Source organism: Mustela nigripes, chromosome 12 (assembly GCF_022355385.1).
Source record: "Mustela nigripes isolate SB6536 chromosome 12, MUSNIG.SB6536, whole genome shotgun sequence".
Classification (NCBI taxonomy): Eukaryota; Metazoa; Chordata; class Mammalia; order Carnivora; family Mustelidae; genus Mustela; species Mustela nigripes.
The window spans coordinates 148,927,263-148,950,642 of NC_081568.1; the positions used below are offsets into that span (position 1 = coordinate 148,927,263).

General features: G+C 44.5%; 1 protein-coding gene across 9 annotated transcripts in view; it reads left to right on the plus strand.

Moving 5' to 3' along the window:
* Nucleotides 1-9,271: 9,271 nt before the first annotated feature.
* ZFP62 (ZFP62 zinc finger protein) overlaps nucleotides 9,272-23,380 on the plus strand; it is a 56,015-nt gene continuing 41,906 nt past the window's right edge. For 6 of the 9 annotated variants that reach the window (XR_009407159.1, XR_009407161.1, XR_009407158.1 and 3 more), the window contains exons 1-2: nucleotides 9,339-10,094; nucleotides 10,739-10,826. Coding sequence is in view for 1 of the 9 variants with exons in the window: in XM_059416237.1 (XP_059272220.1) it covers nucleotide 9,325 (1 nt within the window). In the remaining 8 variants the exon portion in view is untranslated. The other 3 variants (XR_009407164.1, XR_009407165.1, XM_059416237.1) reach the window with 2 other exon arrangements.

Consider the following 23,380-nt stretch of genomic DNA (forward strand, 5'->3'; position numbering starts at 1 on the left):
GAAGCTAGATGAGAAGCATGGAACAAACACTCCCTCACAGCTCTCAGGAGCAACCAGCCCTCTTGACCCCTTGCTTGTGGTCTTCTAGCCTCCGAAACTTTGAGTCACAACATTTCTGTTGTTTAAACCGTGCAGTCTGTGGTGCTTTGTTTTGGCATCACGAGCAAACTAATACACTTGGAAGTATCATAATTTCTTTGATCACTTCCTTACCTTGATCGTTCAGAGGTGTTGGGTTTTTTTCAATCTTTACTTTTAACAGTGCTTCAGTGAAAAATATTTCTACATGCCATTTTATGAGTGTGTAACTACACCAACATGGTGAATTTCTAGAGTAGAATGGATGCAGCAAAGAGTGTGTGTGTGTGGTGATCCTTTCTGCCATGTACCTCCTTAGAGGTTCATAAAGTCAGCACTCCCACCAGCCGGCCAAGACAGTGCTTTCCCCCTGTTCTGATGACCACAGCTTGTTATCAAACTTTTCGATACTGACCATTCTGATAAGAGGAAAAAATGGTATCTCTGTGCTTTTTTGGGTTTGCATTTTTTATTATGAGTCATTTGAATATTTTCCTGTGAACATATTTTTCTGTTGGGTTGTTGGTCTTGCTTACCAGTTTTGTAGGAGCTCTTTGTGCTTCAGAGACATTTGCCCTTCTTTTTTTAAATTTTTATTTTAATTCCAGTTAGTTAACAAGCAGTGTTCTATTAGCTCCAGGTGTATAATTTAGTGATTCAACAATTCCACATATACCTGGTGCTCATCATGACAAGTGTGCTCTTTAATCTCCATCATCCCTCCATCCTCCCTTCCCCATCCCTCTCCTCTCCGGTAACCATCAGTTTGTTTTCTTTGAGTTTTGTTTTTTTTTTTAATTTCTCTTTCTTACTCTCTTACCCCCCTTCTCTTTGCTTGTTTGCTTTGTTTTTTAAATTCCATGTATGAGTGAAATTATATGGTATTTGTCTTTTTCTGACTTATTTCACTTAACACAATACTCTCTAGCTTCATCCATGTCATTGCAAATGTCAAGATTTCATTCCTTTTTATGGCTGAATAAAATTGCATCATATATATGCATATTTATACACATCATATATTTTTAATCTATTCATTAATTGATGGACAATTGGGCTGCTTCCATATCTTGGCTCTTGTAAATAATGCTGCTATAAACTCAGGGGTGCATGTATCCCTTCGAATTAGTGTTCTCATACTCTGAGTAAGTAGTCAGTAGTGCAATTGTTGGACTGTAACATAGTTTTTTTGTTTGTTTGTTTCTTGAGAGAGAGAGAGAGAGAGAGGCAAAGGGAGAGGGAGAGAGAGAATCCCAAGCAGGTTCCATGATCAGCAAGGAGCCCAGTGCAGGGCTTGATCTCATGACCCTGAGACCATGACCTGAGCTGAAAACAAGGGTCAGACACCCAACCAACTGAGTCACCCAGGTGCCCCAAGGTGGTTCTGTTTTTAACTTTTTGAGGAACAACCATGCTGTTTTCCACAGTGGCAGCACCAGTTTGCATTCTCCCCAACAGTAAGAAGTTCCTCTTTCTCCACATCCTCACCAACACCTCTTATTTCTTACGTTGTTAATTTTAGTCATTCTGACAAGTGTTAGGTGACATTGTAGTTTTGATTTGCATTTTTCTGAAGAAGAGTGGTGTCATGCACCTTTTCATGTGTCTGTTGGCCATCTGTATGTCTTGTGTGGAAAAATGCCTTTTCATGTTTTCTGCCCATTTAAAAAAAAGATTTATTTACTTGAAAGAGAGAAGCATGAGTGGGAGGGCAGAGAGAGAGAGAAAATCCTCAAGCAGACTCCTTGCTGAGCAGGGAACCCAACATGGCGCTCTGTCTAATGACTCTGAGACCATGACCTGAGTTGAAATCAAGAGTTGGATGCTTAACCAACTTAGCTACCCAAGTGCCCCTCTTTATTCTTCTTTGGGACTCTTATAATGCAAATGTTATTACATTTGATGCAGTCACCGAGTTCCCTAGGTCTATTCTCATTTTGCATAATTCTTTTTCCCTTATCTTTTGTTCAGCTTTGTTTCTTTCCATTCCTCTGTCTTCTAGATCATTAATTCCTTCCTCTGCTTCTTCCAGTGTGCTGTTCATTCCATCAAGTGTGTTTTCCTTTCATTTATTGTGCCCTTTACCTCTGCTATGTTTTTCCTTATCTCTGTGTTAAGGGTCTCATTCATGTCTTCCAGTCTTTTCTCACATCCAGGGAGTGCCTTATTATATTGCTTTAAATTCTCTATCAGGCATGTTACTTACATTTGTTTCATTTAGATTTCTGTCTGTCTCCTCGTCCTGTTCTTTCATTTGGGATAAATTTGTCTCCTCATTTTGTCTGCCTCTCTGTTTATGTAGGTCAAGAAAGTCAGCTATATGGGATGCCTGGGTGCCTCAGTCAGTTAAGCGTCTGCTTTCGGCTCAGATCATGATCCCAGGGTCTTGGAATCAAGTCCTGAATAGGACTCCTTGCTCAGCAGGGAGCCTGCTTCTCCCTCTGCTTGCTGTTCCACCTGCTTGTGCTCGCTTTCTCTCTCTCCTTCTGACAAATAAATAAAATCTTAAAAGGAAAAAAAGTCAGCTAAGTTTCCACTCTTGAAAGTGATGACTTTATGAAGAAGAGGTCCTAGAGTGCTCTGGTGTGCAGTGTGCCCTGTCCCCCAGAACCTGGCATCTCAGGAGAATATCCTATGTGTGTTGCTTACACCCTGCTGATATGCCTGAGTCACTTTTCTTTTCAATGCCCTTGCCTGTACTATCTTCCTGTTGGGGGCTGTGCTTGCTTTCTGTGGCATTAGGAGGACCCAGGCAGGCCAGCTCTAAGGGGGCATGGTTGCTGGGGAATTGGGGAGAGGGGCCACAGTGTTAGCAAAATTTGGGTCCTACTCCTGTACTAGATCCCCCAAATCACTACAGTGGGTGGAGGCTGTGTGCTAGGACTGCGTGTGGGGCACATGCATGGCTGGGTATGGTACAGGGTGGGGGCTAGGGAGGCCTGGCTGGGTGAGGCATGGAGGCTGGACAGGGCATGCTGGGTATAGCAGCTGTGCACCAGGTGACAGGTCTGGATGCTGGCACAGTTAAAAAAAATAATTTTTCTCAGAGCCCGGGGCTGACTGGTGAGTCTTTAGGAGGACAGGTGGGCTTGGTGCACCGCTAGAAGTTAGGAAGCACGTGTCTGTGCAGCCCTGCCTCCCTCAGAGGTTTGTTCTGGGGAATGAGAGGAGAGTGGGAACCTACCAGTTCCCCCATTTTTTGTAGAAGTCTCTGGACTCTCTGATCTGTCTCCTGTTTGCCCCTGGCTTCTTGCAAAGGTCTCTCCACACAGTCTGCTGTCTCTTAAAGAGTAGTGACCCAGCTGTCACTCACCCTCCCCGCCTGCCCAGTGCTGAGTGAGCTGACTTTTACAGTTCCCTGTTCCAAGTCCCAATGTTTTTACAAACTCAAGGAATTCAACCCCTCTGGTTTTTACAGCCAAACATTATAGGGAGTAATCTAACCCATGTGAGCTGCCCGGTGCTGGGGCCCATTTCTCTGCCCTCTCCATGCACGCAGCTCCCTTCCTCCTGCAGGCAGTCTCCCTCTACAGCACTGACCTTCCTAATCTTTCAGCTGCAGTGTCTTCTTGATACTTAGTTGTGGAGTTTATTCTGCTAGTGTTCAGATTGCTTTCTGGTTGATTGACTTGGATTTGGATGATCTCTAGTTCTAAATGTGGGCAGGGGTGAGCTCAGGGTCCTCCTAGTCTGACATCTTCCCAAGCTCTTTAATTTACCCTTTTCAATATAAGACCCAAATATTTTTTTCCCAGTTATTCTTTTTTTTTTTTAACGTATGGTGGTTTTGCCATACAAAAACATTTTATTTTTATGCATATGAATTAATTAGTTTTTACTTTTATGGTTTCTGGATTTTGTGCTTATCGCAGGGAAGAAAAGAAAACAAAACCTTCCCCACTCCAAAATGATCAAAGAATTCTCCTGTGTATGTGTGTCTCTGGTTCTTTTTTCCCGTAATTCTTTTATGGAGGTGGTAGAAGCAGCAGTATGTTTTTACTCTTATGGATCATTAATGTGGGCACATTTTTTTTAGTTGCTTATTTACTCATGAGAGATCACATGAGCATGTGAGCAGCAGGGGAGGAGAAGAAAAAGAGAGGGAGAAGCAGGTTCCCCGCTGAGAAGGGAGCCCAATGTGGGGCGTGTTCCCAGGACCCTGTCTCATAACCTGAGCCACCCAGGTGCCCCACAATGTGGACAGAGTTTATGTCTTCAATACATCTGGAGTTTATCCTGATATAAAGACTGAGGTTTGAATCCAAACTTATATTTCCTTAATTCTTCATAGTTGTCCTTACATCCTCTGTTCCCCCCACTGATTTGAAATGCTACCTTTCTCAAATACTAAATACCTGACAGGTTTATTTTTAGACTTTGTGTCTCAGAATTACACCAGCTTGTTAATATGCTATAATAGTGCCCCAACCCCATCACTTGTATTTTTTTTTCAAGGCACTTTCTAGCTAGAAACAAATGATCTTCATTTTCCCCCATGAACTTTAGAATCATTTGCATGTTGCTGAAGATTTTGTTGCTATTATTATAGTTATAGATTAACTTAGAAAGAGATAACATCATTCTAATAACAACTCTTTCCATTCATGCAGATTGTGCATCCAAGAATGTTTCCATAAGCTTAGTTCATCTTTTGTGATTCCTAGAGCACTGCAACTTTTCTTCACATAGGTCTTGGATGTGTCTTCTTGATTCCTGGGTATTTGGTTTTTTGCTTGTTCACTTCTGTTGTAAATGTAATCTCTCCTTCCATTACTTTAATTGTAGCTTGTATATAAGGAAAATATTGATTCCTCATGATGATTTTGAAACCACACCCCTTACAGAATTCTTTTATTGTTTATTCTAGGGATTTTCTTTGAATGAGTCTCATTGGTTTTCCATAAATAAAACCCTTTTATCTACAAATGGGATAATTATACTCCTGCTTTCCATTATTTATATTCTGCTTTTTTCCCCCCTTATCCAGCTGCAGTAGGAAATAATGGTAGTAGTGGGTTACACCCTTGTCTGATTCTCCATTCTTCTTGCCAACTGTTCCAAGGAAAGCTCTTGAATACTATTTATTACAGCATTGATTGACTTATTGAGACCCAATTGGAAAGAACCTCAAAGATCAACCACAGAAGAGTTAAGTAGATCATAGTTCAATGGAATATCACAAAGAGTTGTTAAATGAAAATGATACTGTAAAATATTTGTAAAAAAGAGTTGATAAGAATTGCAGATGTAGTGCTATTACAACCATCTGAAAAACATCTGAAAATTGGTAGACATTTTGGTAGACAAGGAAGTTGTTTAAGACATTGACAGTAGTTGTCACTAGGTAACAGGAGTAAAAGTGGTTAGTGTTTCTAATTTTTCTTTCTTTTCCAATTTTTACATAATGAGCTTGATACATATGTTAGAGTGGAGGGGGATTTTTAATAATACTGACCAAATTCGATGACTAAAAGTGGAGTTGGTATTAAGCTCCTTTGGCGCTTAACATTAATCTGTACTTGAACTACTTCAAAGGAGGTAGATGAGCTCTAAATGAAGAGCAAACTCAGGACAAAACCATTGCTGTACCTGTTGGGCTCTTAGAGCTGTACCATCTTATAAACAATTTCTAATTTTTTGGTAAACACACCTAAAATAAAAAGAAATGTGTAAAATTCATTTTAATGATATATTTTATTTAACCCTATAAACCCCAAATATTATTTCAGCATGTAATCAACATATTAAAGTACTATTTTACAATCTCTTTTTCTACTAAGTCTTAGATATCAGATGTGGATTTTATATTTACAGCACATCTCAATTTAGACTAGGCAAATTTTTTTAAAGGTTTTTTAAATTTATTTGACAGATAGAGATCACAAGTAGGCAGAGAGGCAGGCAGAGAGAGAGGGGGAGGGGGAAGCAGGCTCCCTGCTGAGCAGAGCGCCCCAATGTGGGGCTCGATCCCAGGACCCTGGGATCATGACCTGAGCTGAAGGCAGAGGCTTTAATCCACTGAGCCACCCAGGCGTCCCTAGACTAGGCAAATTTTATGTGCTTTTTTTTCTCGTTTCATGTGCTTAATACCCACATGTAAAAAATGGCTTGCATACTGATCAGTGCAGGGCCAGACACTTTGCTTTGATTTGTAGATATCTAGAAGAGACAGGTATTGGAGAAGGCTAGCCTGTGTGTGTAGAGACAAGGCCAAACAAAGATGCCTGAAGTATGACAATACTCATGGAGGAAAAACTACCACCTAAAGTAAAAATCACTGTAATTAAGATGATTTATGTGGCTTCCCAATGATCCCTCCTACACACATAGAACCTTTCAGTGAGGAAAACCTCCCAATCTGGACGTAAGCATTAGGCACCTTGCTGCGTAAAAAGAAAAACCCAGTTTTCTCTGCCATAAGTGGCAAGTAACACCACAACCGTTCATCATGTGAATTCTTCTGGCAGCATGTCATCAGGACTGCCTGAAGCAACTTCTAGAGCTGTGCTAGAAGCCCTATATGGAGGGCATTACCTACATGTGCCTATTTATTTATTTATTTAAGATTTATTTTAGAGAGACAGAGAAAGAGAGAATGCACGGAATGGGGGGAGGGAAAGGGAGAGGAGAAGCAGACTCCAGGATGAGCAGGGAGCCCCATGCAGGGCTTGATCTCACAATCCTGAGATCATGATCCCAAGCAAAACCAAGTTCTGGTTTTGGCATAGAGCCAAATGTGATCAAGAACCCATAGCTCCAAGGAAACGCCTTCTATTCCCTCTATTTACCCTGCACCTACATGTATAAAAAGTGAAAATTAGACACAAAACTGATGCTGAACATGGGCTCACTCCAGTGAGAAGTGAAATCCACCCAAATACTTTGCATGACTTGAACTGTTTTTAAAAATCCATCTTAGTAAAAGTTTGCTTCCAAACATTTCATCTTTGTCTAAGGACTGATATTAAAATTTAGCAATTATATATAATTTTGCTAAAAATCCAGGAAAGAACATTTGAGTGAGGAAAAAAATGTAAACTTCTAATTTCATTACAGAGACATATCCTAAACAATAAAACTTAAGGCATTAAACTATTTTACATTAGGTTAACATTCAGTGAGAATGAAAATATTTGAGGGACATAAAAGAAAAAGATTCAAATTTACAGCATTTCAAATCCAAATGGTGTAAAATCTCTGTCAAAAGCGAATTATATGGGGGGGGGGCGTTGGGAGAAGGGGGGTGGGGTTATGGACATTGGGAGGGTATGTTCTATGGTGAGAGCTGTGAAGTATGTAAACCTGGCGATTCACAGACCTGTACCCCTGGGGATAAAAATAAAATAAAAAATTTTTTAAAAAGCGAATTTATATATATATATATATATATATATATATATATATATAGTGCGAATTATAGGGATACCTGGGTGGCTCAGCAGGTTGAGCCTCTGCCTTAAGCTCAGGTCATGATCTCAGGGTCCTGGGATCGAGCCCTGCATTGGGCTCTCTGCTCAGCAGGGAGCCTACTTCCCCCTCTCCCTCTGCCTGCCTCTCTGCTTACTTGTGATCTCTGTCTGTCAAATAAATAAATAGAGTCTAAAAAAAAAAGCAAAAGATAGTATTAAATTGTGGATTTAGAGTCTGTTGTGTATATTTGAAATACGCAGTTTTGTTTAAATGTCAGCATTTGGAGACATGTCTTTAAAGAGGTAACCTCTTCAACATCGGCCACAGCAACCTCTTTCAAGACATGTTTCCAAAGACAAAGGAAACAAAAGCAAAAATGAACTTTTGATGACTTCATCAAGGTTAAAAGCTTCTGCACAGCAAAGAAAACAGTCACCATACCAAGAGGCAACCTACAGAATGGGAGAAGATACTCAGAAATGACACTACAGACAAAGAGCTGATATCCAAGATCTATAAAGAACTCCTCAAACTCAAGACTCAAAAATACATGGGGTGCCTGGGTGGCTCAGTGGGTTAAAGCCTCTGCCTTCAACTCAGGTCATGATCCCAGGATCCTGGGATTGAACACCACATCAGGCTCTCTGATCATCAGGAAACCTGTTTCCTCCTCTCTCTCTCTGCCTGCTTGTGTTCTCAAATCTTAAACAAATAAACAAAAAAGATAATCATGTCCAAAAATGAGAAGACATGAACAGACACTTCTCCAAAGAAGACATAAAAATGGCTAACAGACACATGAAAAAACATTAGCATTAGCCATCAAAACCACATTGAGATACACCTTCCACTAGTTAGAAAAGCCAAAATTAACAAGACAGTAAACAACAGGTGTTGTAGAGGATGTGGAGAGAAGAGAACCCTCTTTCACTGTTCCTGGGAATGCAAGTTGGTGCAGCCACTTTGGAAAACAGTGTGGAGATTCCTTAAGAAATTAAAAAGAGCTTCCCTATGACCCTGCAATTGCACTACTGGGTATTTACTCTAAAGATACAGATGTAGTGAAAAGAAGGGCCATCTGTACCCCATTGTTCATAACAGCAATGGCCACCGTAGCCAAACTGTGGAAAGAACCAAGATGCCCTTCAACAAACAAATGGATAAGGCAGATGTGGTCCATATACACTATGGAGTATTATGCTTCCATCAGAAAGGGTGAACACCCAACTTTTGTAGCAACATGGAGAGGACTGGAAGAGATTATGCTGAGTGAAATAAGTCAAGCAGAGAGAGTCAACTATCATATGGTTTCACTCATTTGCGGAGCATAAGGAATATCAGGGAAGACACGGGAAGATGGAGAGAAGTGAGTTGGGAGAAATCGGAGGGGGAGACGAACCATGAGAAACTGTGGACTCTGAGAAACAAATTGAGGATTTGGGAGGGGAAGGGCTTGGGGGGTTGGGTGAGTCTGGTGGTGGGTATCATGGAGGGAACGTATTGCATGGAGCACTGGGTGTGGTACATAAACAATGACTTCTGGCGGGCTATAAAGTCCCAGCAACCCAGACCCCTCGGCCCGCACCTCCCCGGCAGCTGCCCGAAGCCAGACACCAGGTAGGGGACGGGATGCTACACACCGACCTATGTTCCTCCGCGCCCACGCCCTCCCCGCGCGCCCTGGGTCACGTGCCCAGACCCAAACGATCATCGAGTCTGTCCTCCGGCCTCCCAGAGAGGACTCGGAAGTGTCTTGCAGCCAGCGCGGGCCCTTCCGGCCGGACCGTCCGCGCTTTTGTCCCTCCGGCGGCAGGGCTCCCGCGGCGCCGCCACAGCAGTACGTGAGTCCGCGGCCTCCCGCGCTCCCGCCCCCGGCCCTGGCCTGCCACGCCCTTCTCTTGGTGGCAGGGTCCCGGCTGCCCCTCGGGTCTCGGGCGGGATCCGGGCGGGAGTGTCCCCCGTCGTCCTGCGCACGCAGGAGGCACGTCCCGGGGGAGCGGAGCGGTGGAAGGACTTCGGGCCGGGTGGGGCGGGCCCGGATGCGGACCGGGCTCGCTGTGGGCCCCCCTCGGGCTGTCCGGGAGCGGCCGGGGCCGGCTGTGGCTGCCCGGTGTCCGGAGACGGGCTGGGGCTTGGCGTTTGTCCCGTCTCCGCTCTTCGCGGCTTCCCGGGTCGGGGGCGAGCGCCTGACGGGGGCGCTTCGGATTCCCCCTCGGGGCGCCCTGCCGCGAAGTTCGGCGCCAGGGCTGGACCGTGGTGGGCGTTACAGGGACCCCGGGGGGGATCTGATGTGAGCCCCCACCCCGCCTGCCTCCCTTCTCCCCGACGTTTGCGGGCATGGTGTGCCCAGGCTCGGGGCCCGGGGAGCCGCTGCCAGGCCCTTGGCCTGGGGGAGCAGCGGAGGATCCGCCGGCCGAGCGGCCTCGGTGGGGAGCGGGCAAGAGGCCCGCCGACGCGCGGCCGGCGGGGAGGTGCGGGGCTGCGTGCGCTGCGCTCCCCGGCGCTGGGACCCGCGGCCCCGGGCTCCTTCGGAGGGCGCGAGGGTTGTGCTGCGTTAGGGGATCTCCAAGTCTGCGGGCGCGCCTGTGCGTAGCCACGCGGCCCAGGTACTCAAACCACAAGAGCGTATGCCTGTGCAGAGCGAGGTTGGCCCCGCTCGTCGTCCCAAGCCCGATCCCCGGGCGGTCCCCTGTGTCCGCGCGCAGCCGGCCCACAGGCGCCGACCCCCGCCAGCGGCAGTGCGCGAGCGCCCGGCCCTCCGCGCGGGCGGCGGGTGCGCGCCAGACCCGTCGCCTGCCTGCCTTCCTCTCGCTGTGCTTCCGAAGACACGCAGCTTTCGAAATCGAGCAGACAGACCCCAAACTGGCGCTGGGGTAGCGGCCTGGCTATTGTTTGCATGTTCTGAATGTTCCGTGAGTTTTCAGCTCTGTTCGGAGCCTTCTGGGCCGTTTCCTGTTTGCTGTTACTTCGGTGGCCCGCTCGGCGGCTCCTAGGGGATGCGTCAGCAAGGGTTTTCGCAGAGGGAAGGGTTCGACCAGGGCCCTGTGTGTCCTGCCCCAGCTCAGCCTGTGACTGATGCGCTGTTCAGTAGCCCGGTCGTGACCGCGACAGCTCCCCGAGGGTTCCGAGAACCAGCAGAGCCGATGGGTTTTCCGTCCCGGCTCTTGCGTTTATAATGCCGTGCGGGTGTGCGAGCCTCGCCAACGGATTCTGTGACTGACCGCCTTCCTGCCCTTCTCTGCCCCTTTAGCTTCCGAAAATCTTCCAGCCTCCCTTTCAGAGTGTCCTTTGCTTACCTTTTCCCCCAGGATGACTAGAAATCTCTGCACCGCTACCAGGTATGGGAATGTTCTGTTTCCATTTTTCACTTTAAGGAAAAATCGCCTATAGTCCTTATTTCTGCTTTTAAGCAATAGAACCCACTCCTGTTAACCATTTGTAGTGGATTTGTGAGCTAGATGCAGTAACACCTACAGCCCACACCGTATTCTCGCCCTTTTCATCTGTACATCTCTCACTTCTTGGTTCCGTCTTTCATCCGTCTCATCCTCCAACGTCCTCGGTATCTTTCCTTCTGAATTAGTAAGCGTTGTGTGCGCACACGCCGTGTTTTTTCGTTTTCTTTCTCTGGTCGCTTCCAGTTCAAATGGGACATCCAAGAACTTAAGGTACAGAACCCAGGGGTCACCCTTGACGGCAGGTTGACTTGTGGAGTGTGTTTGGTAGTCTGGAACGGAGTAGCTGCCAATGTGTTGCTTGTTGCAGCCTGTGAATGGCACGGTTTTTCAGCCAGAATGAGCCACAGCTCTCCTAGGGGTTGTCCAGGCTGGGGAGAATTGACTCATGACTCCTGTGGGCTAACCTGTTCAGTAGTCACACCACCCATATGTTTAAAATACATATGCGGATGCCTGTGCAGAGAGAGAAGGTTTGCCCCCTCTCATCGTCCCAAGCCCAAACCCCCCAACAGCAAGAACGAGGGGCAGGTTCTTACTCTGTACACAGGTTTTTGGGGCATTGATAGTAGAACATGAACAACAGGCAGAGAGGTGTCTAGAGGTGGTGGGACATGTGTAATTTGGAAGGAGTGGATGGTATTCCAAAGCTGGCTGTTGGGTCATGCTTCCTACTGACAGCTAGAGAGGAGTTAAGAGCAGTTTCCCATCCAGCTTGTAGAACTTCTAAAAATTTAAACCTTTCCAGTCTGTGCTTTCAGAGTGATTGTTTTCTTGTGTCATCCAGGATGTGTGACTTAGCTAACAGATCAGTCTTTTTTTTTTTTTTTTTTTTTTTTTAAGATTTTATTTGTTTGACAAGAAAGATAGTGAGAGAGGGAACACAAGCAAGGGCAGCCTGAGAGGGAGAAGCAGGCTTCCTGCAGAGCAGGGAGTCTGATATGGGGCTTGAACCCACGACCCTGGGATCATGAACGGAATGGCAGGCGGACGCTTAACTAACTGAGCCACCCAGGCATCCTCCCCTTTTTGTTTAAGTTGTTTTTTTAAAATTCCTGTTAGTTATATGCAAACAATGGATCATGGACCACTACATCAAAAACTAATGCTGTACTGTATGGTGACTAACATAACATAATAAAAAAAAAATTCCAGTGAGTTGACATACAGTATAATACTAGTTTCAGGTGCACAGTATAGTGATTCAGCACCTTACAAAGCCTGGTGCTCATCACAACCAGCGCTTTCCTTAATCCCCATCACCTATCTCCCCCTTCATCCCATAGCTACTTTCCCTCTGGAAACATCAGTTTGTTCTCTGGAGTTAAGAGTCTGTTTTTTGGTTTGCTTCTCTCTCTCTCTCTCTTTTTTTTTTCCTTTTACTCATTTGTTCTATTTCTTAAATTCTACATATGAGTGAATTCATACAGTATTTGTCTTTCTCTGACTTACTTCACTTAGCATAATACTCTAGGCCCATCTATGTCCTTGCAAATGACAAGATTTCATTTTTTTATGGCTGAGTAATATTCCACTTCTTTGTTCATCATTTGACAGACACTTGAACTGTTTCTGTATCTCAGCTGTGGTAAATGATACTACTGTAAACATTGGGATGTATGTGCCCCTTCCGATCACTATTTTTGTATCTTTGGGGGTAAATACCTAGCATTGCAATTGCTGGGTCATAAGGTAGCTCTACTTTTACCTTTTTGAGGGACCTCCATCCTGTTTTCCACACTGGCTGTACTAGCTTACATTCCCACCAACAGTGCTAGAGGAGGGTTCCCCTTTTTCTGTATCCTAACCAGCACCTATTGTTTCTTGTATTGTTAATTTTAGCCATTCTGACAGGTGTAGGGTGGTATCTCATTGTACTGTTGATTTGTCTTTCCCTGTTGATGAGTGATGTTGAGCATTTTTTTGTGTGTCTGTTGGCCATCTGTGTCTCCTTTGGAGAAATGTCTCTTCATCTCTTCTGCCCATTTTCTAATTGGATTATTCGTTTTGGGGGTGTTGAATTTTATAAGTTCTTAATATATTTTGGATACTAACCCTTTATCAGATATGTCATTTGCAAATGTCTTCTTTCATTCTGTAGGTTGCCTTTTAGTTTTATTGATTATTTCCATCCCTGTGCAGAAGGTTTTTATTTTGATGAGGTCCCAATTGTTTTTTTCTGCTTTTGTGTCCCTTGCCTTAGGAGACATACTGAGAAAGAAGTTGCTCTGGCCGATGTCAAAGAAGTTACTATGTGTGTTCTCATCTAGGATTGTTAAGATTTCAGGTCTCATATTTAGGTCTTTTATCCATTTTTTAAAAAAAGATTTATTTATTTTAGAGAGAGAGAGAGAGAGAGAGAGAGAGAGCACACACATAAGAGCAGGGAGGGGCAGAGGAAGAAAGAATCTCAGGCAGACTCCCTGAGTAGGGAGCTGAGCAGGGAGCCTGACATGGGCTCTGTCTCATGACCCTGAGATTATGACCTGAGCCAAAATCAAGAATCAAGATGCTTAACCACCTGAGCCATCCAGACGCCTCATCCATTTTGAATTTATTTTTGTGTGTGTTGTAAGAAAGTGGTCCAGTTTCATTCTTTGCATGTTGCTGGCTAGTTTTCCCAGTACCATTTGTTGAAGAGACTGTCTTTTCCCATTGGATATTCTTTCCTGCTTTGTCAAAGATTAATTGACCATATAATTTTGGGTTCATTTCTGAGTTTTATATTCTGGTCCATTGGTCTATGTGTCTGTTTTTGTGCCAGTGCCCTACTGTTTTATTCACTGGAGGTTTTTAGTATACCTTGAAGTCCAGAATTGTGATGCCTCCAGCTTTGCTTTTCTTTTTCAAGGTTGCTTTGTTTATTCAGGGTCTTTTCTGGTTCCATACAAATTTTAGGATTATTTGTTGTAGCTCTGAAAAATGCTGCTGGTATTTTGATAGGGCATGTCAGTCTTGATTGGCTTATAATAACCTCTTCAGACTCCAGGACTTAGTTTTCTCTTCATTTCACTGCAGCTAGTATGAGTGATCTTTATTTCTTTTAATTTTTATTAGGAAAAAATTTAAACACACAGGAAAGTAAAATAATACAATGAACCCCATACACCCATAGCTCAGATTCAATAATTATTATGATTCTGCTGCATTTGTCTCACCTTTCCCTTTTTATTTTTTCTTTATTAAAGTATTTAAAAATTTTTTAAAGATTTTATTTATTTTATTTTGTAAAATTTTTTAAAAAGATTTTATTTATATATTTATCTCATTTACTTATTTATTTGACACAGAGAGAGCGAGCGCGTGCATAAGTGTATGTGAGTCAGGGGAAGAGGCAGAGGGAGTGGGAGAAGCAGACTGCCTGCTGAGCAGGGAGCCTGATGAGGGGCTTGATCCAGGAACCATATGATCATGACCCGAGCCGAAGGCAAATGCTTAACTGACTGGGCACACCTTTATTAAAGAATTTTAAAGGAAATTTCAGACATAATGCCTTTTCATCCTGGCGTACTTCAGTCTACCAAAAAAGAAGGAAAAAAAAATAGAAACTTCTAGCATAGCCACAGTGCCATTGTCACATCATCCTAAATTAATTCTGATTACTTGATTCAGAATTCAGATTCAAAGGTTGGCAAACTACTGGGCCTATAGCTGTTTTTGTATGACCTGCAAGCTAAGAATTGTTTTTACATTTTTAAAAGGATGTTTAGGGTTGCCTGCGTGGCTCAGTTGGTTGAGCAACCGACTCTTGATTCTTGCTTAGGTAATGATCGCAGGGTCATGAGATTGAGCCCCGTATTGGGCTCATGCTGGTTGTGGAGCCTGCTCAAGATTCCCTTTCTCCTTCTCCCTCTGCCTGTCACCCAGCCCCTCACGCTTGCTGTCTCTGAAAAAATTAAAAAATAAAAGGATATTTAAAAGCAAACAAAAGTTAGTGACAGAGTCATATGTGGCCTATAAAGCCTAAAATATTTTCCTTTTCTTTGCAGAAAAGGTTACCAACCCCTGATTCAAAAGAATATGTGATCTTCCAAAATGCATATCTGAGTTTGCTATTCCTTTGCCTAAAACTCCTCAGGATTGAGATTGGACTCCTTAGTGTGAAGAGCCTGGTGCTGCCCTTACTTTTGCCCACCTGTTCAGCTGTGTCCACCACCCTCTGCTTCAGAGCAGTGACCACTAGTTCCTTTGTACCTGTTCTTCCCTCTGCTGGAACTACTCTGTTTCTGAAGTTTTCCTAGTCCTTCAAGGCAGAGTCAGCCCTTTCCCTCTCCTCTGTCATGTGTGTCCTTTGCCATTTTTATCATGTGTTTATTGCTGTTATTTTTACCGTTTTTTTATTTCCTACAAACCTGCTAGTCTGCCAGCTCCTTGAAGACAAGATCTTGCCTATCTCTACATCCCTAGGACCAGACCAGTGCCTGGGGAAAAAAGCAGGATATGGGTCATAATCTAAATTCTTGGGCAACAATAAGCCTCAAAGATAACAGATACTAGAATACATTTTATTGTTTGTAAAGATAACTTAATATTTTATTAGAAACTCTTGATTGTCTTTATATTTTAGCAGATAACTTAATCCATCTGGGCTATTATAACAGAGTACACGCTGGATGGTATATAAACAGCAGAAATTTATTTCTTAGAGTTCTGGAGCCTGGGAAGTTCAAGACAAGGTGCCAAGTCATCTCTGGGATGACTTTTTTATGAGAACACTAATCTCATTTGTGAAGATTCTATTCTCATGACCCAAGCACCTCTCATAGCCCTTGCCCCTAAACCATAATCTTTGAGAGTTACAATTGTAACATGAATTTGGGAGGAGGAGACACAAACATTAGGACCAAAGCAGTAGCATTTATCCTGTTTCTGGCTTTTCATGTCTTGGCACATCTCTGCCTGTGTTTTGATCGACCTTTTCTTAGACTCAGCATTGGTTAATATGAATCTCATTGCAAACAATCAGTTTTCAGTGAAGAGGCACATTTATATTAATTTGCTTTGACTTCAGTCATTAAGAGGTTGGGTGAACTGTATCGGGTAATATACACTGTGCCTCCATCCAAACGGGGTTAATTTAAGCTTGCCTGAAACAGAGAGACTCCTGGTGTCTGCTTAGGTCAGAACGATAAGCAGTAAAATACGTGTGGTGCAGACCAAACCAGACCAGTCAGCAGCCACGCAAGGAATCCCAGGGAGTGTGAAGTAGATGAAGAATTAGCCTGTTTATCAGAGAAGGTCAGGGGAAGGGTCCAGCCGGGCCAAGGATCAGTGAATGCAGTAGTAGGGGTGGGTTAGCATGGCCCATTTGGTGTCAGCAAGTCACTTGAGGTGGCCAGATGCAGAAAGCTTCAAGTGCCAACTACGTAGCCTGGGAAGACTTGATACAGGGAGTGACCAGGTGTGCAATTTTCAATACTTAAGATAGGGAGACTATGGCAAAAGTTCAGAAGGATAATTTAGGAAGGCTTAAACTAAGGCCTTTAGCAGTGGGAATAGAATTAGGGGTAGGGACTTGAGAACTGTTGAGGTAATAGAATCAGCTGGTGTTGTGGGCTCTTTTGGATGTGGAAGGGTGAGGCGAAGAGAAAAGCCCATTTCTAATTTAGACAAAGGGGAAGACGAGGTGGACAAGAGAGTCTATAATTGCAGAGAGCAGTCTGGACCAGAGGTGATCTGAGCGGTGGCTTGTAGGAATGGTAGGAACCACCCATATAGATCCAAATGCTTAGGGAGAATATGTAGAGTCAGAGGGGAAAGGTTTAAAGTGGAACAGGGAAGCAGGAATATCTAAGAGACAGTAGGTGGGGGAGTGAGTGCTTGGCCCCAAAGAAGCTAATGCAGTGTGGTCTGAGTGTGAGAAGTCAGACTGAGTAGATGAGGCATAAGGGGAGATGGACATGAAGACCACTTTTTCAAGAGATAACTAAGCAGGTAGCAGATGGTAAAAGCGGTACCTGGAGGGGAAGGTACAGTTAAAGGAACTTTAAATTTACTTTTTGACCTTTTTTTTAACTTTTTATTTGAAAATTGTCTTAAATATATATAGAAATATGTCAAGAATAAGAATGGTAAAAAGTAGCCTTTACTCATATTCATTTCATTTAGTCTTCTCTCTTTTGCTCTTTCATACATGTGATTTTTTTTCTAAACCAGTTGAAGATAATGCATAGGTCATGGCCTCCTGCCCCTAAATACTTCAGTATACATTTACTAAGGATAGGCATATTCTCTTGCCTGAGTACAATACAACTGTGAACTTCAGCACATTTAAAGTTGATACTTTGCAGTCGGTATTCCAGTTCTGTCAGTTGGCACAATTATTCTTTTATAATTTTCTTTCCAGTACAGAGTAACTGTAGGTCAGGTATTAAGTGTAGTGGTCTAGTCTCTTTAGCCTTTTTTAATCTGGAACGTTTCTTAGCTTCTCTTGTCTTTTATGAAAGTGATACTTTTGAAGAATACTACAAATACTACTTGGAGTAGAATAGTCCATATTTTGGATTACTTGATGTTTGCTTGTGATTCTGAAGCTATGCATTCTCATAGGTGATACGTCCTCAGGATGTCATTTCTGGAGCATGTGATGTGCCTCTGCCACCATTGCTGATCTTAATTTAGAACACTTGGCCAAGGTATTGTCTGATTTTTTCCAATGTGTTTTTTCCCTTTCATTCTGGGGGGAATATTTCAAGCTCACGTGTATATACTGGCCCTTCTCAAAATTTCCCCCCACACTTAGAATCTAGTGATTGCTCTACCCTGATCTGTTCTGCTCAGTGTCGCTCTCGACCCGCAAGAACGACCCTCAGACGAGGTGGGTGGCAAACTTCTTTATTCAGTCTTTAGCCCCGGGACCCCGAACATCGATTACAGCCCCAAGTTATAGGATACAGTGGATAGAAAGTAACCAATCACCACATAACACAACTACTATAACATCCAATCAGAAGGGATACAGATGACTTCAATCCAGATCATGCGGGGAGCTCGTGCCTACTGACGTGAGCCCCTGAAACTTATTGTTCACTCTGTTTTTGTGCCGTTCCCATGTGCCGTTCCCATGGTCCCTGGTTAATCTTAAACTAGTCCCGATACTTCAGTACAGGTTGTGCGTTCCCTGGAGCGCTCCCACATAAACATTCATCTGCCCTTCTCCTCAAGCCTCGCCTAGTACGTGACTCCCAGCTTCTGCTGCATGGCTCTCCACAGCTCCCCCTTTTTGTATTTTTACATGGCAGGGGTCGTGCCTGTCTTAGGTTGCCAATCCTCAACACACATGCTTACCCGTCATTGGGTACTCCCCTTCACCGAGGAGCCCCTGTCTTAGGTTGCTATGGTGTGGGATCAGTCTTACCCGTCTTTGGCTACCGACCCAGCATACAGAGCCATATTCAGGGGGAGGCATCAATTACTAGCTCCTTTTAGGTAGCAAAGCCAGTTTTGAGACGCTTGAGGCAGCAGGGTACTAGCTATGGTGGGAGCAACCCATAATCAAGGTTGCCGTGTAGTTTTGTCACGAGCAGCCCGTTGCTGATTCCGCACAATGGCTCGCACTTAAGGCGGATCAGGGACGTATGCCCAGTATACAGAGCCTTGAACCGTTAACACTTGCATACAAATGAACGGGTAATGACAGGTACAAGTCCAAAAGAGGAAGTTGCGCTTTAGACTGAGTCATTTGAGGAAGGAGTCGAAGCTTGGTGATCTTCTGCCTCGGCGACAGTTGGGTCAGTTCCAGGTCCACGGGGGCAGGCTGCAGGATGATCATCATCATTGTCATCCGCAGTAGCAGCATCTTCCACAGGTTCCATGGCCACCAGCCTGGTGAGACGTTCCGGCACCCAGAGCGGGACAGGCGCATCCTGTGGAAAAACACAAAGGGAACCTCGATGCCACGGGAGCACCGGGTCAGGGCCCTTCCATGAACCAGTAAGGACATCCTTCCACTTCACCATAGATTGGTGCGTTTTCTGTTGGCCCCAGTGGCGCTCTGCGGCTGAAACGCCGTCTTTGTCAAGTGTGAGAAAATTTAAAATAAAAGTGGTCAAGTTGGTAAGGTCTGTAGGCGTGTGATGCTCCTCTCCAATTTCCCCTTTTTGTATTTTTTGCAAGGTAGTTTTAAAGGTCAGGTGAGTGCGCTCTATGACACCCTGGCCTCGAGGGTTATAAGGAATGCCTGTAACATGGTGAATATTATAACAGGCTAGAAAGTTTGAAAAGCTTTTAGAAGTATAAGCAGGAGCATTATCTGTTTTTAACTGTTTAGGCACTTCCCAGCAGGCAAAGCTGTGCAGGCAATGAGATATCACGTTTTTAACATTTTCTCCTCGCAGGGGGGTTGCGCTAACGACCCCTGAGCAAGTATCCATACTCACATGAACGTATTTTTGTTGCCCAAAAGAAGGTATATGTGTTACATCCATTTGCCACAGATGGTTGGGCAATAGTCCTTTAGGGTTTACCCCGAAGGAGGGCATGGGCAAGTGTACCACACAATTGCCACAAGACTTTACGATATCTCGTGCGTCAGCTCTGGAGATATGAAAGCGTGCCTTTAATGTTTGGGCATTCACATGCTATTTATCATGATATCTCTTAGCATCTTCTAGAGCACTGCAAACATAAAAGCGCGCAGCTGCATCAGCTATTCGGTTTCCCTCAGCCATAGGTCCTGGAAGGTCTGAATGTGCTCTAAGATGTCCAATATAAAAAGGGGCACCATGGGAGAGTATAAGGTGTTGCAATTCAGCCAGCAGGGAGGAAATTTCTGACTGGCTGGCTGAAATAATAGCAGTTTCTATAGACCTGGTGGCTGCAACTGCATATTTGCTGTCTGAGATAATATTAATGGGTTGATTCAGAAACCTTTGTAAAACACACATAATCATCAACAATTCTGTTCTCTGGGCTGAAGTCGAGGGCACAACAACAGGAATTAATTTTCCTTCTACCACATAAGCGCCAGTTCCTGCTTTATTGCCATCTGTAAATACTGTGAGGGCCCCGATTAATGGCTCCAATCGACAGGATTTAGGCCAAATAAGGGGTGTATTTTTATAAAACTCAATGAGAGGGTGTGAGGGATAATGATTATCAAATGTAACAGGATAAGCAACTGTCAGGATGGCCTAATCGTCATTTTCATGTGTTAAAATGCTTATTTGGGTTTTATCATAAGGGATTATGCAAATATCGGGCAGTTTCCCGAGGATCTGTATGCTGGCTTTAAAGGCTTTATTTGCCACTGTAGCTACAGCTGTAGCATACGGGGTGATGACACGGCTAAGGTTATGGGGTAGATAAACCCATAGTAGGGGTCCTCCTTGCCATAAGGCCCCCGTGGGTGATCCAGGGGATGGGATAATTATGACACTTATAGGCTTTTCCGGGTCACATCTATCTGCTGCTGTTAAAGCTAGCCTGCTTTCAACTAACTGTAATGATTTAATAGCAGCTGGAGTGAGTGCTCTTGGGGAGTCTAATGCAGGGTCCCCAGGCAGAATATCGAATAAAGGTTTCAGCTCTGCAGTAGTAATTTTTATGTATGGTCGAATCCAGTTAATGTCCCCTAAAAGTTTTTGGAAATCATTCAATGTATGCAAGTGATCTCTACGGATTTGCATTAGCTGAGGCTTTACTGACGTTTTAGAGAGCTGCATACCAAGGTAATTTTGTAGGCCGCCTGCTTGGATTTTTTCAGGGGATATAGTTAGACCCCATTTTGCTAACTGTTCCTGTAGGAAGGTTAGAGCTGAAGGAAGAGACCTCTCATTTGGCCCACAAATTAAGATATCATCCATATAATGATAACAAAGCAGGTCTGGAAATGCTTTTCGGAAAGGCTCTAGTGCTTGGCTTACATACAACTGACACAAGGTGGGGCTATTGGCCATCCCCTGAGGGAGTACTTTCCATTCATACCTTTGATCTGGCTCAGCATGATTAATTGATGGCAGAGTAAATGCGAAGCGCTCTATATCTGCAGGGTGTAGTGGAATGGAAAAGAAACAGTCTTTGATGTCAATTAAAATAGAAGGCCAGTTTCTTGGCAACGCCGTCACGACTGGGAGCCCTAACTGAATGGGTCCCATGACCTGCATTTGATCATTAATCTGTCGTAGGTCATGTAGCAATCGCCAGTTGCCTGATTTCTTTCTTATTACAAATATGGGTGTATTCCATGGGGATGTGGATTTTTGAATATGCCCTGCTTTGAGTTGTTCTTGAACTAGCTCTTTTGCCGCTTGTAATTTTTCTTTTGTTAAAGGCCACTGAGGCACCCAGCGCGGCTCTGGTGTTTTCCAAGTTATGCGAATTGCCTCAGTGGCCGCTAGGAAAAAACCTGACCCCCCATAGAAGGCGGATTGGGATCTCCCTGGCCCTTGGTCCCAAGCCCTTGGCCAGGCTTATATCCCATGTTTCTCATCATGGTTTGGGAGGCCTCACTGTATAACTTTTCTGTAGTAAGTTTGATATTCATTTGCTCCAGCATATCGCGCCCCCACAAAGAAACAGGGGTGGAACAGACATATGGTTGGAAAATGCCTTTATGTCCTTCCTCATCCTCCCAGTCCAGAGATGCAGCACTAACATCAGGACTGGTAGCTATCCCTAGTCCCCGGAGGGTCTGGCTGGCTTTAACTAGAGCCCAGGCTTTAGGCCAATCTAGACAATTTATAATGCTTTTGTCTGCTCCTGTATCTAGGAGTCCCCAGAATAGTTTACCTCTAATCTTTAATTTAAGCATAGGTCTCTCTTTCATGCTCATAGTAAGGCATGCGAGGGAGGATCCCGTGGATCCGAAATCTCCCTTTCTAGTCTGGCCTGTAGAGGGATATTTTTCATGATTACTAGGCAAAATCAAAAGCTGTGCAATTCTGTCCCCTTGATTTATAATATTAATTCTTTTAGAAGATATTATCAAAATTTCTCCGCGCTGTATCCTGGCAATTATCCTGATTTTGAATTTTCCATTCCAGATATTGCCCTCCGCTCAAGACTGCTCTAGCTAAATTGCTCCAGTCCTCAGGAGTGAGGGTGAGCGCTCCCAGCGATTCCACAAGGGAGACAGTAAAGGCTGCCTGGGGTCCGTAGGCACTAACTGCTTCCTTAAGTTGTTTCACCAGTTTAAAACCTAGCGGCTGATGATATCTCTGCTGATTTTGATCTTCCAGTACTGGGAAAAACCCTTTTCCTGGACCTAAGACCTCTCTCCAGTTTGCCGCGGTGCAGTCTGAGCAATGGCAGACTTTCGCACAGCCTGACCGATATGGTGGGGGCCATTCATAAGGTGGTGCCGTGGGGCTGGAATGAGGAGTTGGCGCACGGTCTGTTTCTGCTTCCGACTGCGTTACAGCTATAGGCTTTGCCCCTGTTGGTGAGCTTAGAGCCTTTGGATTCTTTTTCTCCTTGCCTCCTTTTAAATTTTGGGTTATTTCATCGGGGAGTCCTTCTGAGCTCTCACTGTCTGCCTCAGAACCCTGGGAGGACCCCTGGTGTGATTCTTCCTTTAACTGCTCTAAAATCTCCCCTCCTTGTTGTACCACCTGTTTTAGTCGCTCCCGAGATGACTGCAAGCATACCTTCACAAGGGACCACACGGCAAGAGTGCCGGCGTTCACGGTGGGGTTCTGCCTTAAATCCTCTCCTAGATGTTCCCACTGAGGCACATTCAGAAGTCCCTCCTCTATAAACCAAGGGGCGATTTCTCCTACTTCCTTTAAAAAGGCACGAGCTGTTTTTGATTTTAAAGGCGTGCCATTTGCTTTGAGAATGTCCTTTAATGGACCTTCCATCCTATATCTAGCAAGCTCGTTTCCCATCCTGGAAATCTTTTGTTACTTTGGTCTCTGTGGAGCTTTAATAGTTATATCTATACTCGTCCCAGAGAACTTCCCCCTGTCCTAAGACAGAAATGGTTGCGCAAGCTTTCCCTTTCGTTGCTCTTACCCCAATCCTCGTTCTGCGCTCGGCGTCGGTTCCCGGGTTTCGGCGCCAGATGTCGCTCTCGACCCGCAAGAACGACCCTCAGACGAGGTGGGTGGCAAACTTCTTTATTCAGTCTTTAGCCCCGGGACCCCGAACATCGATTACAGCCCCAAGTTATAGGATACAGTGGATAGAAAGTAACCAATCACCACATAACACAACTACTATAACATCCAATCAGAAGGGATACAGATGACTTCAATCCAGATCATGCGGGGAGCTCGTGCCTACTGACGTGAGCCCCTGAAACTTATTGTTCACTCTGTTTTTGTGCCGTTCCCATGTGCCGTTCCCATGGTCCCTGGTTAATCTTAAACTAGTCCCGATACTTCAGTACAGGTTGTGCGTTCCCTGGAGCGCTCCCACATAAACATTCATCTGCCCTTCTCCTCAAGCCTCGCCTAGTACGTGACTCCCAGCTTCTGCTGCATGGCTCTCCACAGCTC